The sequence below is a fragment of the Bombina bombina genome, chromosome 11 (genome assembly GCF_027579735.1).
Source record: "Bombina bombina isolate aBomBom1 chromosome 11, aBomBom1.pri, whole genome shotgun sequence".
Taxonomy (NCBI): Eukaryota; Metazoa; Chordata; class Amphibia; order Anura; family Bombinatoridae; genus Bombina; species Bombina bombina.
The window spans coordinates 145,291,883-145,311,183 of record NC_069509.1 but is presented as its reverse complement, the minus strand read 5'-3'; the positions used below and the strand labels follow the sequence as shown (position 1 = coordinate 145,311,183).

The window sequence follows — 19,301 nt, the reverse complement described above, 5'->3', positions numbered from 1 at the left end:
GTGATATTTTCCTGTCAGCTTTTTACAGTTATACTGCATCAGTTTCAAGTGATTTAGCTTATGAGTATTATGTCCCTTTAAATAAGTCTATCAATGGTATAAAGCAATCAGTTGGCTACGATTGCTGTTCAACTGTTTTTGTAAACATAAAATTATTTTTAAATGATACAAAAATTAAATAAAACCACAGATGGGGAGGCAGTATTGAATATTTTTGTTTCAATCACAAGAGTGGTTAAGTGTTTTACAACACATTTGAGTTCCCAATTTAGTATTCAGGTACTATACACTTTATAAAAATATTAGCATTACCCTATAAGCTTTTCAATCTATAAATTGATATATATAATAATACTAACCATATTTATAGTGCAAACAGAGTAATGATATGAGATCAAATATTTAAATGTTCTACCGTTTTATATAGATGTAATTCAATTGTAAACCTTTTTTTTTTTTTGCCAATTCTACAAACTTTTCCTAACTGATATAACAATGAAAGCCATAAAACCAAAAGCATCTGATTGAACTTCTTTATAAAACAATAACTGCACATTAAGGACATTTCACATATAGTTAAAAAAAAAAATCTGACGTAATTATTTTCAGCAACATATTTGTTTAACGCAAACAGCTTTTGTATAAAAACAAGTACGTTTTTTTAATGCCTCCCAAAAATCAGCTAAGAGATTTTATACAATTTTTGTAAAATCAAAAAGGTTCTGATATTTAAAAAATAAAAAAGAAATCAACGCACTGTAAAGCCGTAAAATGTTGGGGATCAAAATTTGAGCTTTTGATTACTTGATTATTTTGTTTAGTATATACCAACATAACTACTGGTGAGGAACCAAAATCAATGTGGAAAGTTTGGGGAATCCATGCTTGATAAAGATACACTGATCAATCCATAGCATGTGATCAGCATCAAGGGTATTTTTTTTGTCTGGATATTCCAATTAATTAGTGCACAGTATCAGCTTCTGGGTGATTAGTGGCAAGATATTTTGCTCTCATGCTGGAGGTATACTGAAAAAAATGAAAAACACATAATAATGTCAATTAATAGCACATTAAACAGTAGAATCTGTTTTAAACACAATCACATTAAAAAAGAGAAAAGAAACAAAATATAAAACACCAAAACAGGAGATACTGAAGTCAACATACTATACTGAACTTATATTGTGAATCAGTATATTCTTAAAATTGTATATTTCAACTTACAAAAAAAAAAAAAAAATCAGTTAAACCCAGATTCTTACCTGTGTTAGTAGGGAAAACACAGTTTGAACCAATTCCTTACCTGTTTTTTACCTTAACACATTTTCTATTCCAGTTAAATCACAAAAGATAAAAAAGAATTGTACTGTTTGAAAATTAACGTGTCATATGAGTTTTATTGTATATAAAAGAACAAAACATTATTAATATCTATATATAATTAACACATGATATGAACTCAATGTATTTTGTGCAGTGTCTAAGAAGGGTCTAAAACAAAAAATAAAGCTGTGGAAAAGATTAATCACTACTGATGATAACAGTGTATTCAGTACAACTGGAAGTGGTGTGATTGGCTATTGACAATTTTTTTGTAATTGAAAGAATTCTAGAATTAAGAATATCTTTTAGAGATGTTATAGAAAATTTATAAAGAAAAAAAAATATATAGTTACCTTTCCATTTTTCACTTATTTTTTGGAATCACATTTTTTTTTAGTTCATAAATCCAATTATAAGTGTTAACCATATGTAAAGTATTAATATAATTAAGGTAAAAATGAGAGTTAGTATCCAACGCTCCTTTAACTTTTGGAATAGGTCTTAATAACATTTGTTAAATGTATACTTAAATTCAATAGAAAAGTACAATTACAACATACAGATTATTGTAGATGCTACTGTAGAAAGTTAAATGAGTATGTTTTCTATATTAAAATTTCAAAACTTAGTGAACTTTTCTTAATCAATTACTCTTTGGTAAAGTTTCTATGCAAGTGGCTTCTAATTATTATTTTTTTTTTAAAGACTATTGAAAAATCTTTAGTTTTCTGCTCATTTACAAGACAAAAAATAAAATAAAAAATGATTTAACAAGAAATACCAACAGACTGCAGACAATGTACACAACATATAAAAAAGTATCTAATAATTAATGCAAACACGATTATTAAATAATTATTTTCCTTTTAAAACACCTGGAAGCAAAAAAAAAATACGAATAGAAGGGAGAAAATATCTTACAAACATGTAAATACAGTATATAGTAATATGAAATATACAGGTCAAGGTTTATACAATAGTTTATATTAAAGTGAAAAAAAATCTAAATTTGATAAATAATTTTGTATTCAATAATACTTTTTTTTTCATAGATAGTTCCCCCACATCAAAATAACAAAGGAAAAATGTATTTATATATATATAAAACATTTTTTTTTTATATATTATAGAGATGAGCTTAAAATTCATGGAAGATATGATATTGGAAATACAAACACATGTGAGGTTTTAATAACTCCCCAGACTCTCAGATTCATCCTAAAATAATAGGTAAAAACAGTAATGAGAACAATGAAAGGAGATATGACAGGAAATTCAAAGAATGGTTATTGTTTGCTGTAAAAAATGAAGGTCAGTTTTAAACACCTGCGGAGGGAAGGAAGAGAACAGCACAAAAGGTTTAAGCCCCAGAATTATTGAAATGACACACACAGGACATCAGCAAGTGGTATACTGGTACAAGCTGAACTAATCCGCATGCATACTGCGTGCATGTTCAGAACAGCATGGCATATGCATCTTGCACAGTATGAGTGGCATTAAATGAGGGTGTGTCTAGATGCAGCGTTTAAGCAATGCACAGCAGGAAGCGTGGGCGCAGGCTGAGTGTGGATAGGATCCCGTGGAGAGGGTCAAGCAAGGATGAAACAAATAGGTTTAAAGCAGACATGAAGTAAATGTACACGTGTACGGGTAGCTGAAATGGTTTTGTGGATGTACTGCTTGCCAATTAAAAGGGTTGTTGTATGCCTATGTGCATTTTATGAAATTAAAATAAAAATATTAATAAAAAACGGCTTATTAGTTTAAAGGACCATTAAATTTGCATGATTCAGATAGAGTGTGTCATTTTAAGACACTTTTAATTTCACTTCTATATTCAAACGTGCTTTGTTCTCTTGTTATCTCTTGTTGAAAAAAGAATACGAACATATGCAACACTAGTGGGAGCTAGCTGCTGATTGGTGCCTGCACACATTTGTCTCTTGTGATTGGCTAACTAGAGATGTTCTGCTAGCTACCAGTGTTCCTTCAGCAAAGGATAGCCAGAGAATGAAGCAAATTTAATAAAAGAAGTAAATTGGAAAGTCGATTAACATTGTATGTTCTATCCAAACCAGAAAAGAAAATTTTGAAGTTCACTGTCCCTTTAAATACAATACATTTGCATAATCAACAAATGCATAATAAAAAAGACAATGCAATACACTTAATTTTGTCTGACAAATGCTATAGTTTCTTTTTATAGCCCTGTCCTCTGTATCATGTGACAGCCATCAACCAATCACAGACACATATACATACATACTGTAAACTCTTGCACATGCTCAGTAGAAGCTGGTACCTTATACAGTGTGCTCAATTCGATAAATCACACACTAAATTACTCACAAAAGTTTAATTTTGACATTCATATAGAAATACAATACCCAGCATGTAATCTCCCACTTAAAGCTATGTTGGTCCTTTCACGGTGAAGATTATTTTCTACAGTTATAACCAAATCTGCTTTTAATTTGAAAAAGCAAATATAAAAAAAAGTGGCACAGAAACTATGAACAGATGGAAGATGCAAGACATTTATACTTGTTTCACACTGCACCATTAAACTTAAAGGGGCAGTCTGATACAAAAAAATGCATGCTCTAAATTGTTAAAGCATGCAATTCTTGCATTACTGACTGTGGCTAACATTTTATTTATTCCCCACAAAGAGAAAAATACACAAGTAAAGTCCCGCTTGGGTGCCTCATGTACGGCAGTTCTCTAGCAGGAAGCCCCCAGTGAGTCAATCAGGAGTTGCAGTCACATGTTTTTAAGGAATTGAAAAAGTTTCATGATTTAATGCACCAAAAATAAATCAAACGGTTAACTTGTATTATGACAAATTAACATACGTTTATAAAAACAAAATGGGCTAGATTACAAGTGTAGCGCTAATTTATCGCGAGGCCGATATATACACATATCAACACAAATATTTATGTATATATTCATATAAAAATTCCAGTCAGGAAAGCACTCTCTGTTTTTAAGCTGTCACTTTAATAACGTGGTAATCGTTTTCAGGGTCTAACTAAAGGAAGACAATCCACCCTCAGAAGGTGAAGAAAAATTACAGAACCAGATATTTGAAACTGGGTTAATAGCCGCAAAATGTAGGAACCTCACCAGGAATTTGAAGAAAACACGTTTACGTTTATGCTTAACCGCCATAATCTCAGAATAGTGGATTTGAAATTATTTATAAAATCTAAGGAGAAATCCTTAGTGCTACCAGAGTAGAAAATTGAAACTGCAAAGTTGAGCAGAATGAAAGACTATGTCCATTACGCAAAGCATGTATCTATTTGTAGAAAGAAGTCAGTGGATCTTCCCTTTCTCTAATGGGTCTAATCCAGCAGAGACAATTCCAGTCTGTTCCATAGTATTCTTTAACCTCTTAAGGACATATGACGGAATTCTTCCGTCATAAAACAATTGAGCAAACTGAAAGCTGTGTCCTTAAAGGGTTAAAGAAAGTGCAAGAAAACACTATTTTAAATATGCTTACTGTAGTGAGTACTAAACCACACCAGTACTGCATATATAACAGTAGCTCAAAGCTATGGTATATCCTGTAATATCCTCTTGCAAAGAGTTATACAATTGTATGATTATGGTTAACAATAGAAACCAACAGGAAAAATACTGTAGTATCGTCTCCCAAGTAAAGGTATACCAATATGCAGGCTATCTATTGCACGGCAATAAATAACAGTACTACAAGATATGGAAAATACTGTAGTATCCTCTCACAAATAAAGGTATACTATTGTACGGCAATAAGTAATAGTACTACAAGATATGGAAAATACTGTAGTATCCTCTCACAAATAAAGGTATACAATTATATGGCAATAAATAACAGTAGCACCATATCAGGAAAATACTGAAGTATCCTCTTGCAAATAAAAGTATACCATTGTACAGAAATATATAACAGTACGTAGTACTAGATATGGAAAATACTGTAGTATCCTCTCCCAAGTAAAGATATAACAGTAGTAAAAGGTATGGAATATACTGTAACAACCTCTCCCAAGTAAAGATTTAACAGTAATACAAGGTATGGAATAAAATGTAACATCCTCTCACAAGTAAAGATATAACAGTAATACAAGGTATGGAATATAATGTAACAACCTCTCACAAGTAAAGATATAACAGTAATACAAGGTATGGAAGATACTGTAGCATCCTCTCACAAGTAAATATATAACAGTAATACAAGGTATGGAATATACTGTAACATCCTCTCACAAGTAAAGATATAACAGTAATACAAGGTATGGAAGATACTGTAACATCCTCTCACAAGTAAAGATATAACAGTAATACAAGGTATGGAATATAATGTAACATCCTCTCACAAGTAAAGATATAACAGTAATACAAGGTATGGAAGATACTGTAACAACCTCTCACAAATAAAGATACAACAGTAGTAAAAGGTATGGAAGATACTGTAACAACCTCTCACAAGTAAAGATACAACAGTAGTAAAGGTATGGAAGATACTGTAACACCCTCTCACAAGTAAAGATATAACAGTAATACAAGGTATAGAAGATACTGTAACATCCTCTCACAAGTAAAGATACAACAATAGTAAAGGTATGGAAGATACTGTAACATCCTCTCACAAGTAAAGATATAACAGTAATACAAGGTATGGATGATACTGTAACATCCTCTCACAAGTAAAGATATAACAGTAATACAAGGTATGGATGATACTGTAACATCCTCTCACAAGTAAAGATATAACAGTAATACAAGGTATGGAAGATACTGTAACATCCTCTCACAAGTAAAGATACAACAGTAATACAAGGTATGGAAGATACTGTAACATCCTCTCACAAGTAAAGATACAACAGTAATACAAGGTATGGAAGATACTGTAACATCCTCTCACAAGTAAAGATATAACAGTAATACAAGGTATGGATGATACTGTAACATCCTCTCACAAGTAAAGATATAACAGTAATACAAGGTATGGAAGATACTGTAACATCCTCTCACAAGTAAAGATATAACAGTAATACAAGGTATGGAAGATACTGTAACATCCTCTCACAAGTAAAGATATAACAGTAATACAAGGTATGGAAGATACTGTAACATCCTCTCACAAGTAAAGATACAACAGTAGTAAAAGGTATGGAAGATACTGTAACATCCTCTCACAAGTAAAGATATAACAGTAATACAAGGTATGGAAGATACTGTAACATCCTCTCACAAGTAAAGATATAACAGTAGTAAAAGGTATGGAAGATACTGTAACATCCTCTCTCAAGTAAAGATATAACAGTAATACAATGTATGGAAGATACTGTAACATTCTCTCACAAGTAAAGATATAACAGTATTACAAGGTATGGAAGATACTGCAACATCCTCTAACAAGTAACGATTTAACAGTAATACAAGGTATGGAAGATACTGTAACAACCTCTCACAAGTAAAGATATAACAGTAATACAAGGTATAGAAGATACTGTAACATCCTCTCACAAGTAAAGATATAACAGTAATAAAAAGGTATGGAATATACTGTAACAACCTCTCACAAGTAAAGATACAACAGTAATACAAGGTATAGAAGATACTGTAACAACCTCTCACAAGTAAAGATATAACAGTAATACAAGGTATAGAAGATACTGTAACATCCTCTCACAAGTAAAGATACAACAGTAGTAAAAGGTATGGAAGATACTGTAACATCCTCTCACAAGTAAATATATAACAGTAATAAAAAGGTATGGAATATACTGTAACAACCTCTCACAAGTAAAGATATAACAGTAATACAAGGTATGGAAGATACTGTAACATCCTCTCACAAGTAAATGAATACAATTGCATAGCAATGAATAACAGGAATTAATAAACTAGGAGCTTGGAGATAATGTCTATAGATGTGTAAATTGCTCACTAAGCTATTTAGCAGTTCCAATGTGAGATGCAAAGAGAATACACTAGAGAGGTTTAATTCCTAAGTATGACCTACTGAGCTTACAATAACAGTATAATGTGTGTTTGCTTCTGAAGGGACACAAGAGCTATGGGAATTGTCCTTGTAGGCCAGTGAGAAATTGAATACTGCCTTGTGCACAAAAATGTATTTCCTGTTAGTTTAATGTCAATGTAAACTGTTTTAACTTATCTTTTTTTACATGCAAAACATAATTTTAATAAGTTAAGTTATAGATTTTCATACATTTTTGAGTCTGAGTTAACATACTGTACATAACAATTCTCCAAAATAGTAAAAGGAAATTCTACTCAAAATTAAAATTGAATGTAGTTTTTTTTGTTTTTTACAATCCATGTGTGTTGGCAAATTGCTTTTAGCGAATTAGTGATTTTCCTTATTGTGCCAGGAACATACAGTGCTTATGTCCTTATGCCTTGTATACCCACATACAAAGATGCCTCATAGCTGGCCCTGAGAAGTCACGGTATTAAAGCAGTGATATAAAAACTGAGTTTAGTAAAAGAAAATGCATGTGTATTACAAAAGGCATCTCATGAAAACTGAAATTAACTCAAGCATTTCCAATTTGACTAATATGTTCCTTTTAATGGGATTTTCTGGAGCAAACTTCCCTGGAATTCTATAGCTCCAGAATAATGTGCAGACAGTGAAATATTCTTTAACGCTGAAATTGGCACCGTGCGTCTGCTCGGTGCTTGACTGAAAGGGAAGTGTGCACATGGCGAATACGCACCCACAGACATTTGCAATGCTCTGAGATTTGCTGCACCTCCTGTGATGATGTAATTAAAGGGACAGTAAAGTCAAAATTAAAGTTTTATGAGTCAGATAGTGCACACAATTTTAAACAACTTTCCAATTTACTTTTATCATGTCATTTGCTTTGTTCTCTTGGTATTCTTTGTTGCAATCTAAAACTAGCTCATAGGCTGACTCTGACTTCTAAGCCCTTGAAGGCCGTCTCTTATCTCAGTGCATTTTATTAGCTTTTCACAGCCAAGACAGTGCTAGTTCATGTGTGCCATATAGATAACAGTATGCTCACTCCTTTGTAAATATGCATGAGTCAGCTCTATCTGTCTGAAATGCAAGTTTGTAAAAAGAACTGATATAAGGGTGTAGTCTGTAGAGGCTTCGATACAAGGTAATCACAGAGGTAAAAAGTGTTAACATAACAGTATTGATTATGCAAAACTCAGGAATGGCCGATAAAGAGATTATCTTTTTAAACAATAAAAATGTTCTAATAGACTGTCCCAAATGAAGTCTAAACAGCTTTTTATTTTTTTTAACAGAAAATATATTGCAAGGCAAACTATTCTTCACATGTTTACGTTAAAGTTTCGATTTAAAGGACCAGTCAACACTGTACATTTGCATAATCAACAAATGCATGATAAGAAGACAATGCAATAGCACTTAGTCTGAACTTTAAATGAGTAGTAGATTTATGTTAAATAAATTGCAAAGATATGTCTATTTCCACTCCTCCTGTATCATGTGACAGTCATTAGCCAATAACAAATGCATATACGTATATGCTGTGAATTCTTGCACATGCTCAGTAGGAGTTGGTGACTCAAAAAGTGTAAATATAAAAAGACTGTGCACATTTTGTTAATATTCCAAGAGCGCCAACTATAAGGCAAAGGAAAAATCTAACAAATAAATCAGTGATTATCAGACATTATCAAACATTTAATTCAACATATAGTTAAAACATGGATCCATGTGACAAATAGACTTAAAAATTGGAATTCACAGTACTAACAAATAAATACTAAAAACACAATAGTTGCTAAAAACACAATATAGGGGTATATGGGTATGTCACCAATTACGGGGATATACAAAATTAGAGTCATATATAATTATATTTTAGGATAAAAAGGTCCAAAAAGTTCAGATATGTCAATTGAAGTCTATGTATTTAAAAAATCCAGTGAAAATAACCAGTGAAAAAATCCAGTGAAAAAATCAAATATAAAAATAAACTGATGATAAAAAGAGCTATTGAAAAAAATCCCTTGGAGGGAGGTTGTGAAAAATGTGTGAAAAAAATGATGTAAAAAATATAAAAAATGTATAAAAATATATAAAAAATATATTAAAACTTAAAAATGGGGGATCCCCTAAAAATAGGTGTCAAAAATAAGTGTCAAAAAAACAGAATTTATGTTTACCTGATAAATTTCTTTCTCCAACGGTGTGTCCGGTCCACGGCGTCATCCTTACTTGTGGGATATTCTCTTCCCCAACAGGAAATGGCAAAGAGCCCAGCAAAGCTGGTCACATGATCCCTCCTAGGCTCCGCCTACCCCAGTCATTCGACCGACGTTAAGGAGGAATATTTGCATAGGAGAAACCATATGGTACCGTGGTGACTGTAGTTAAAGAAAATAAATTATCAGACCTGATTAAAAAACCAGGGCGGGCCGTGGACCGGACACACCGTTGGAGAAAGAAATTTATCAGGTAAACATAAATTCTGTTTTCTCCAACATAGGTGTGTCCGGTCCACGGCGTCATCCTTACTTGTGGGAACCAATACCAAAGCTTTAGGACACGGATGAAGGGAGGGAGCAAATCAGGTCACCTAAATGGAAGGCACCACGGCTTGCAAAACCTTTCTCCCGAAAATAGCCTCAGAAGAAGCAAAAGTATCAAACTTGTAAAATTTGGTAAAAGTGTGCAGTGAAGACCAAGTCGCTGCCCTACATATCTGATCAACAGAAGCCTCGTTCTTGAAGGCCCATGTGGAAGCCACAGCCCTAGTGGAATGAGCTGTGATTCTTTCGGGAGGCTGCCGTCCGGCAGTCTCGTAAGCCAATCTGATGATGCTTTTAATCCAAAAAGAGAGAGAGGTAGAAGTTGCTTTTTGACCTCTCCTTTTACCTGAATAAACAACAAACAAGGAAGATGTTTGTCTAAAATCCTTTGTAGCATCTAAATAGAATTTTAGAGCGCGAACAACATCCAAATTGTGCAACAAACGTTCCTTCTTTGAAACTGGTTTCGGACACAGAGAAGGTACGATAATCTCCTGGTTAATGTTTTTGTTAGAAACAACTTTTGGAAGAAAACCAGGTTTAGTACGTAAAACCACCTTATCTGCATGGAACACCAGATAAGGAGGAGAACACTGCAGAGCAGATAATTCTGAGACTCTTCTAGCAGAAGAAATTGCAACTAAAAACAAAACTTTCCAAGATAATAACTTAATATCAACGGAATGTAAGGGTTCAAACGGAACCCCCTGAAGAACTGAAAGAACTAAATTGAGACTCCAAGGAGGAGTCAAAGGTTTGTAAACAGGCTTGATTCTAACCAGAGCCTGAACAAAGGCTTGAACATCTGGCACAGCTGCCAGCTTTTTGTGAAGTAACACCGACAAGGCAGAAATCTGTCCCTTCAGGGAACTTGCAGATAATCCTTTTTCCAATCCTTCTTGAAGGAAGGATAGAATCCTAGGAATCTTAACCTTGTCCCAAGGGAATCCTTTAGATTCACACCAACAGATATATTTTTTCCAAATTTTGTGGTAAATCTTTCTAGTTACAGGCTTTCTAGCCTGAACAAGAGTATCGATAACAGAATCTGAGAATCCTCGCTTCGATAAAATCAAGCGTTCAATCTCCAAGCAGTCAGCTGGAGTGAAACCAGATTCGGATGTTCGAACAGACCCTGAACAAGAAGGTCTCGTCTCAAAGGTAGCTTCCAAGGTGGAGCCGATGACATATTCACCAGATCTGCATACCAAGTCCTGCGTGGCCACGCAGGAGCTATCAAGATCACCGACGCCCTCTCCTGATTGATCCTGGCTACCAGCCTGGGGATGAGAGGAAATGGCGGGAACACATAAGCTAGTTTGAAGGTCCAAGGTGCTACTAGTGCATCCACTAGAGCCGCCTTGGGATCCCTGGATCTGGCCCCGTAGCAAGGAACTTTGAAGTTCTGACGAGAGGCCATCAGATCCATGTCTGGAATGCCCCACAGGTGAGTGACTTGGGCAAAGATTTCCGGATGGAGTTCCCACTCCCCCGGATGCAATGTCTGACGACTCAGAAAAACCGCTTCCCAATTTTCCACTCCTGGGATGTGGATAGCAGACAGGTGGCAGGAGTGAGACTCCGCCCATAGAATGATTTTGGTCACTTCTTCCATCGCTAGGGAACTCCTTGTTCCCCCCTGATGGTTGATGTACGCAACAGTTGTCATGTTGTCTGATTGAAACCGTATGAACTTGGTCCTCGCTAGCTGAGGCCAGGCCTTGAGAGCATTGAATATCGCTCTCAGTTCCAGAATATTTATCGGTAGAAGAGATTCTTCCCGAGACCAAAGACCCTGAGCTTTCAGGGATCCCCAGACCGCGCCCCAGCCCATCAGACTGGCGTCGGTCGTGACAATGACCCACTCTGGTCTGCGGAATGTCATCCCTTGTGACAGGTTGTCCAGGGACAGCCACCAACGGAGTGAGTCTCTGGTCCTCTGATTTACTTGTATCTTCGGAGACAAGTCTGTATAGTCCCCATTCCACTGACTGAGCATGCACAGTTGTAATGGTCTTAGATGAATGCGCGCAAAAGGAACTATGTCCATTGCCGCTACCATCAACCCGATCACTTCCATGCACTGAGCTATGGAAGGAAGAGGAACGGAATGAAGTATCCGACAAGAGTCTAGAAGTTTTGTTTTTCTGACCTCTGTCAGAAAAATCCTCATTTCTAAGGAGTCTATAATTGTTCCCAAGAAGGGAACCCTTGTTGACGGGGATAGAGAACTCTTTTCCACGTTCACTTTCCATCCGTGAGATCTGAGAAAGGCCAGGACGATGTCCGTGTGAGCCTTTGCTTGAGGAAAGGACGACGCTTGAATCAGAATGTCGTCCAAGTAAGGTACTACCGCAACGCCCCTTGGTCGTAGCACAGCTAGAAGGGACCCTAGTACCTTTGTGAAAATCCTTGGAGCAGTGGCTAATCCGAAAGGAAGCGCCACGAACTGGTAATGTTTGTCCAGGAATGCGAACCTTAGGAACCGATGATGTTCCTTGTGGATAGGAATATGTAGATACGCATCCTTTAAATCCACCGTGGTCATGAATTGACCTTCCTGGATGGAAGGAAGAATAGTTCGAATGGTTTCCATCTTGAACGATGGAACCTTGAGAAACTTGTTTAAGATCTTGAGATCTAAGATTGGTCTGAACGTTCCCTCTTTTTTGGGAACTATGAACAGATTGGAGTAGAACCCCATCCCTTGTTCTCTTAATGGAACTGGATGAATCACTCCCATTTTTAACAGGTCTTCTACACAATGTAAGAACGCCTGTCTTTTTATGTGGTCTGAAGACAACTGAGACCTGTGGAACCTCCCCCTTGGGGGAAGTCCCTTGAATTCCAGAAGATAACCTTGGGAGACTATTTCTAGCGCCCAAGGATCCAGAACATCTCTTGCCCAAGCCTGAGCGAAGAGAGAGAGTCTGCCCCCCACCAGATCCGGTCCCGGATCGGGGGCCAACATTTCATGCTGTCTTGGTAGCAGTGGCAGGTTTCTTGGCCTGCTTTCCCTTGTTCCAGCCTTGCATTGGTCTCCAAGCTGGCTTGGCTTGAGAAGTATTACCCTCTTGCTTAGAGGACGTAGCACTTTGGGCTGGTCCGTTTTTACGAAAGGGACGAAAATTAGGTCTATTTTTTGCCTTGAAAGGCCGATCCTGAGGAAGGGCGTGGCCCTTACCCCCAGTGATATCAGAGATAATCTCTTTCAAGTCAGGGCCAAACAGCGTTTTCCCCTTGAAAGGAATGTTAAGTAGCTTGTTCTTGGAAGACGCATCAGCCGACCAAGATTTCAACCAAAGCGCTCTGCGCGCCACAATAGCAAACCCAGAATTCTTAGCCGCTAACCTAGCCAATTGCAAAGTGGCGTCTAGGGTGAAAGAATTAGCCAATTTGAGAGCATTAATTCTGTCCATAATCTCCTCATAAGGAGGAGAATCACTATCGAGCGTCTTTATCAGCTCATCGAACCAGAAACATGCGGCTGTAGCGACAGGGACAATGCATGAAATTGGTTGTAGAAGGTAACCCTGCTGAACAAACATCTTTTTAAGCAAACCTTCTAATTTTTTATCCATAGGATCTTTGAAAGCACAACTATCCTCTATGGGTATAGTGGTGCGTTTGTTTAAAGTGGAAACCGCTCCCTCGACCTTGGGGACTGTCTGCCATAAGTCCTTTCTGGGGTTGACCATAGGAAACAATTTTTTAAATATGGGGGGAGGGACGAAAGGAATACCGGGCCTTTCCCATTCTTTATTAACAATGTCCGCCACCCGCTTGGGTATAGGAAAAGCTTCTGGGAGCCCCGGCACCTCTAGGAACTTGTCCATTTTACATAGTTTCTCTGGGATGACCAACTTTTCACAATCATCCAGAGTGGATAATACCTCCTTAAGCAGAATGCGGAGATGTTCCAACTTAAATTTAAATGCAATCACATCAGGTTCAGCCTGTTGAGAAATGTTCCCTGAATCAGTAATTTCTCCCTCAGACAAAACCTCCCTGGCCCCATCAGACTGGGTTAGGGGCCCTTCAGAGATATTAATATCAGCGTCGTCATGCTCTTCAGTATCTAAAACAGAGCAGCCACGCTTACGCTGACAAGGGTTCATTTTGGCTAAAATGTTTTTGACAGAATTATCCATTACAGCCGTTAATTGTTGCATAGTAAGGAGAATTGGCGCGCTAGATGTACTAGGGGCCTCCTGAGTGGGCAAGACTCGTGTAGACGAAGGAGGGAATGATGCAGTACCATGCTTACTCCCCTCACTTGAGGAATCATCTTGGGCATCATTGTCATTATCACATAAATCACATTTATTTAAATGAATAGGAATTCTGGCTTCCCCACATTCAGAACACAGTCTATCTGGTAGTTCAGACATGTTAAACAGGCATAAACTTGATAACAAAGTACAAAAACGTTTTAAAATAAAACCGTTACTGTCACTTTAAATTTTAAACTGAACACACTTTATTACTGCAATTGCGAAAAAACATGAAGGAATTGTTCAAAATTCACCAAATTTTCACCACAGTGTCTTAAAGCCTTAAAAGTATTGCACACCAAATTTGGAAGCTTTAACCCTTAAAATAACGGAACCGGAGCCGTTTTAAACTTTAACCCCTTTACAGTCCCTGGTATCTGCTTTGCTGAGACCCAACCAAGCCCAAAGGGGAATACGATACCAAATGACGCCTTCAGAAAGTCTTTTCTAAGTATCAGAGCTCCTCTCACATGCGACTGCATGCCATGCCTCTCAAAAACAAGTGCGCCACACCGGCGCGAAAATGAGGCTCTGCTTAAGCTTTGGGAAAGCCCCTAAGGAATAAGGTGTCTAATACAGTGCCTGCCGATATTATTATATCAAAAATACCCAGATAAAATGATTCCTCAAGGCTAAATATGTGTTAATAATGAATCGATTTAGCCCAGAAACAGTCTACAGTCTTAATAAGCCCTTGTGAAGCCCTTATTTATGATCGTAATAAACATGGCTTACCGGATCCCATAGGGAAAATGACAGCTTCCAGCATTACATCGTCTTGTTAGAATGTGTCATACCTCAAGCAGCAAGAGACTGCACACTGTTCCCCCAACTGAAGTTAATTGCTCTCAACAGTCCTGTGTGGAACAGCCATGGATTTTAGTTACGGTTGCTAAAATCATTTTCCTCATACAAACAGAAATCTTCATCTCTTTTCTGTTTCTGAGTAAATAGTACATACCAGCACTATTTCAAAATAACAAACTCTTGATTGAATAATAAAAACTACAGTTAAACACTAAAAAACTCTAAGCCATCTCCGTGGAGATGTTGCCTGTACAACGGCAAAGAGAATGACTGGGGTAGGCGGAGCCTAGGAGGGATCATGTGACCAGCTTTGCTGGGCTCTTTGCCATTTCCTGTTGGGGAAGAGAATATCCCACAAGTAAGGATGACGCCGTGGACCGGACACACCTATGTTGGAGAAATAGGTGACAAAATATATGACAGAATAAAATTGTGTGTGTGTAGAATCCAGGTGAAAAAATATATATATGAAATCCGGTTAAACAAAAATATAAGTATAAATATAAATTGAAAATAGTGTGTATATAATATAATCCAGGTGAAAGTCTTAGTTATTAAATATTAGTGAATAATCCTCCTTGTGGCTAAATCCATATGAATGATGGTGATGAACTCTTTGAGATAGATGATTTTACTTTCCTTTTCAATATAAACTCTGGTAATCCCTGTAAATCAAAAGAATAACATAGAGGCCGAATAACATAGTGCAATAGTATTTATTTGTTAGTACTGTGAATTCCAATTTGTCTATTTGTCACATGGATCCATGTTTTAACTATATGTTGAATTAAATGTTTGATAATGTCTGATAATCACTGATTTATTTGTTAGATTTTTCCTTTGCCTTATAGTTGGCGCTCTTGGAATATTTGTGTTTTTTCTGTTGTTCCCACTAGGGTAAGCTAGATACCCTTTATCCAGGAGCTATAAGGAACTAGGCTGAGCGCTGTTAGATATCTTGTACTCACATTTTGTTAATGGAAGTAAATTGGAAAGTTGTTTAAAATTGCATGCTGTATCTGAATCATGAAGTTTAATTTTGACTTGAGTGTCCCTTTAAATAATAATCTTTCAAACTTGCCACCTTTATGATAAAAAACTCAAATCAATAGAAATCATGCTGAAAACGATCAGCTCAAATTGATACATTTTAAATATTATGACAGTTATGATTAATAATTAAAATGTATAATTAAAAGGTATAAATGTAGTAGGAAAAACATAAATTATGCTTACCTGATAATTTCATTTTCTTCCATGGGAAAGAATTCACAGTCGCATTTATTACTTGTGGGAAATAAGAACCTGGCCACCAGGAGGAGGCAAAGACACACCAGCCAAAGGCTTAAATACTCCTCCCACTTCCTCTATCCCCCAGTCATTCTGCCGAGGAACAAAGACCAGTGGAAGAAATTTCAAGGTGAAAGGGTGCCAGAAGACTATACACGAAAAAACGAATCAAAAACAGGCGGAGGGCTGTGGACTTTTTCCCACGGAAGAAAATTAAATTATCAGGTAAGCATAATTTATGTTTTTCTTCCTATTGGGAAAGAGTCCACAGCCGCATTTAATACTTGTGGGAAAATTAACCCAAGCCAAAGAGGACACTGAATGCCAAGAACGGGAGGGTAAGAGGCGGCCCAATCTGAGGGCACCAGGGCTGAACCACACCCCCCCCAAAAAAAAGTCCTGCTCCAACCAAAAGTAGGAAGCAGAAACATGAGAAAAAAGGGACCCAAAGGACACAAACGACATGCAACACCACCGAGCCAACAGGACTCGAATCGCAATATCGCCCAAAGGCAGATCCCATACACACGCCCCCATAAGGGAAACCTGACCAACAACTCCCCAAAGGAAGAAGCAAGGTAGAGGGATAACTAACCAGAACCCTGTCTTCCAAAAGATCTCGAGAAACAGAAAACCGTACAGACAACTGAGTAGTAAGCCATAGTGCAGCCACAGATAAAGGGAAAAACTCCCTTGTCCAGCTCCCCAGATGAAAGGAACCAAGAAGTTCGCCTCAAATCTAGGCGCCTCCCAACGAGAACCCCGCAGCTCGGGATAAAATGAACCAGCAAAAACCAGGTTCCTAGACAAAACACCCCTCCGTGGAGGGAAAATTCAGAGAATCCAAATCCCCCTGAGAACTCAGAGAGCACTTCAACCGGGACCCACTGCATCCAAAGGAAACAGGGGCAGCTGAAAAGTCAAAAGAAGACCAAAACCACAGCTTAGGATCCTTAGATAATCATATCCCGGGACGTCCTCAACTACCGCAAGACCGCCGCAACAAGGACCGGCCAACCTGTCAACGACAGGGAAAATCCAGGGACAGAGTCCCCCAGAACCACAGGAACACCGAACTCTGGAGCCCATTCCCAAGGGCATCTCCATCCCTAAATCAGGGACAATAGGAACACACCCCCAGAAAGACAAAAGTCCCTGAAGGGAAGACGGATGACAAGGAAAACCTTGCCCCCCGGGCACAAAACTCGACACAGGAGTAAAAAACTAACCAAAATGAGCCAGCCCCCACAGGAGCAGAGACTACCAGAGACAGCAATCTCGGGACCCCACAACAGATAACGTTGTGGAAGATATGAGGGCAAAGTGACCCTTACCAAAGCACTACACAGGAATGCTGCTGCAAGGTCAGAGCACCAGAACAACGGACCCCAAAGGAAGTCCAGAACACATTCCCTCACAGAAAACAAAGGACCCGAGCAGCCAAAAGTAGGGAACCGGGCTCTCGAAAGAGAGAAAAAGAAGAACCCCTTCCAGACGCTACCCGAATACCGGAGGGAAAAACCGGGACAAGCATAGACAGACTGCAGGCGAACCAGCGCCATCAAGATATTAAAGCGGAAATGACCCGCCATCTCCAGGGGAAACAAACCACCCTGTGCGGAGGGAGAATTAACAGTATGGCAACCCGCAAAAGTAGAGGAAGGATGCTGTTGGGAATCCGCCGTTTGAGGGACAGAGCCCCCCGGAGCCTGATGGCTCAATAGGCCCCTGGTACCCGAGCTTGAGGAACCAGATGCTCTAAGGAGGCAAAAGAGACAGGACTGGTAGACTTGCGTCAGTGGGGCCGAAGCACCTTCCTCACAAGAGGAAGAATCGGAATCAGAAACGACAGTCTCAGCTTCAGAATCCTCCATGGTCAAAACCAAAGAGAAAAATAGGACTTAATATATATAAAAAAGCAAACAGCACCTGACACCCACAATGGCTGGGGCACTCACCACCTCCTATGACCAGACCCAAACGAAGCAGAAAGTCCTCATCGCCACACTGTCAGGAATGCGAAAGCATAAAAACCCAGCGTAACAACGCCGGTCATAAGGTGAACTGCAAAGTCCAAAAAAGCGTGCCAGAAAAATGCTGCAACTAAGCCCCACTAAATCCTTCAATCAATCTTCCTATCTCAGCCTTAGAGCCAATACCCACTACACAAAGCAGGGAGATCATATAAGAAACATGATTAAGGAACCCCACCCTGTTCACAAAACCCCCCCAAGGAAGGAATTATCCCATGATTCCCAGATCTGTACAGAAGAGTCTCACTGAGACCAATACCTATCTGTCACATAACAACATAACATTCAGATTGATAAAATGAAAAGAACTTACCGGAATCTACGCCGTGGAACAGGAACAAGGCCCTTCAAGTATGACAGATAGTAGTGTCGCCTCCAACATGGACTTGAGAGAACATAGCGAAGCGAAGGATCGGCAATGCCAAGTGCTAGAGGAGCTGTTAATACAAGTTGGGATGGTGTCGCAGAGAGAACCCCCACTGCATCTCCGGACTCTAACATTCGCTCAGGCCCTCACTGATAGACTAACAGGACTACTGTCCCATTGCGAAAAGTACTACCCTCCATGAGTGACACACTTTATGTAAAAATTAACAAAAGTACTTTCTTTAAAATAAAACTTCTGACACTTCTCTGCCAACCTCCTGGGACGAAAGGCAAAGAATGACTGGGGGATAGGGGAAGTGGGAGGAGTATTTAAGCCTTTGGCTGGTGTGTCTTTGCCTCCTCCTGGTGGCCAGGTTCTTATTTCCCACAAGTAATGAATGCGACTGTGGACTCTTTCCCATTAGGAAGAAAAAGGCGTAATGCTAAGAAGAACGTCTTACGTTCAGGATTATTAGCTTTGCAGACTGGGAAAGGTTAGAGGGCGGGCATTGAAAAAAATCTCTGAGAGCCAGTCATCAATCAGTGCATTGCTGCTTTGCAGCGCTGCTTCATATTTGACTGTTTCCTTCAAACAGCGCTTCGCTCTGGCTGCACTGTGTTTGAACAGCCTGATGTGGAGCAG

At 38.2% G+C, this 19,301-nt stretch overlaps 1 protein-coding gene across 1 annotated transcript in view; it reads right to left on the bottom strand.

The window, feature by feature from the left end:
• Positions 1 to 519: 519 nt before the first annotated feature.
• The window catches only part of TTYH3 (tweety family member 3), a 443,816-nt gene continuing 425,034 nt past the window's right edge, over positions 520 to 19,301 (bottom strand). The window contains exon 19 of the mRNA XM_053695221.1: positions 520 to 1,029. Coding sequence (XP_053551196.1) covers positions 964 to 1,029 — 66 coding nt within the window. The 3' untranslated portion in view covers positions 520 to 963. The remainder of the gene's footprint in view (positions 1,030 to 19,301) is intronic.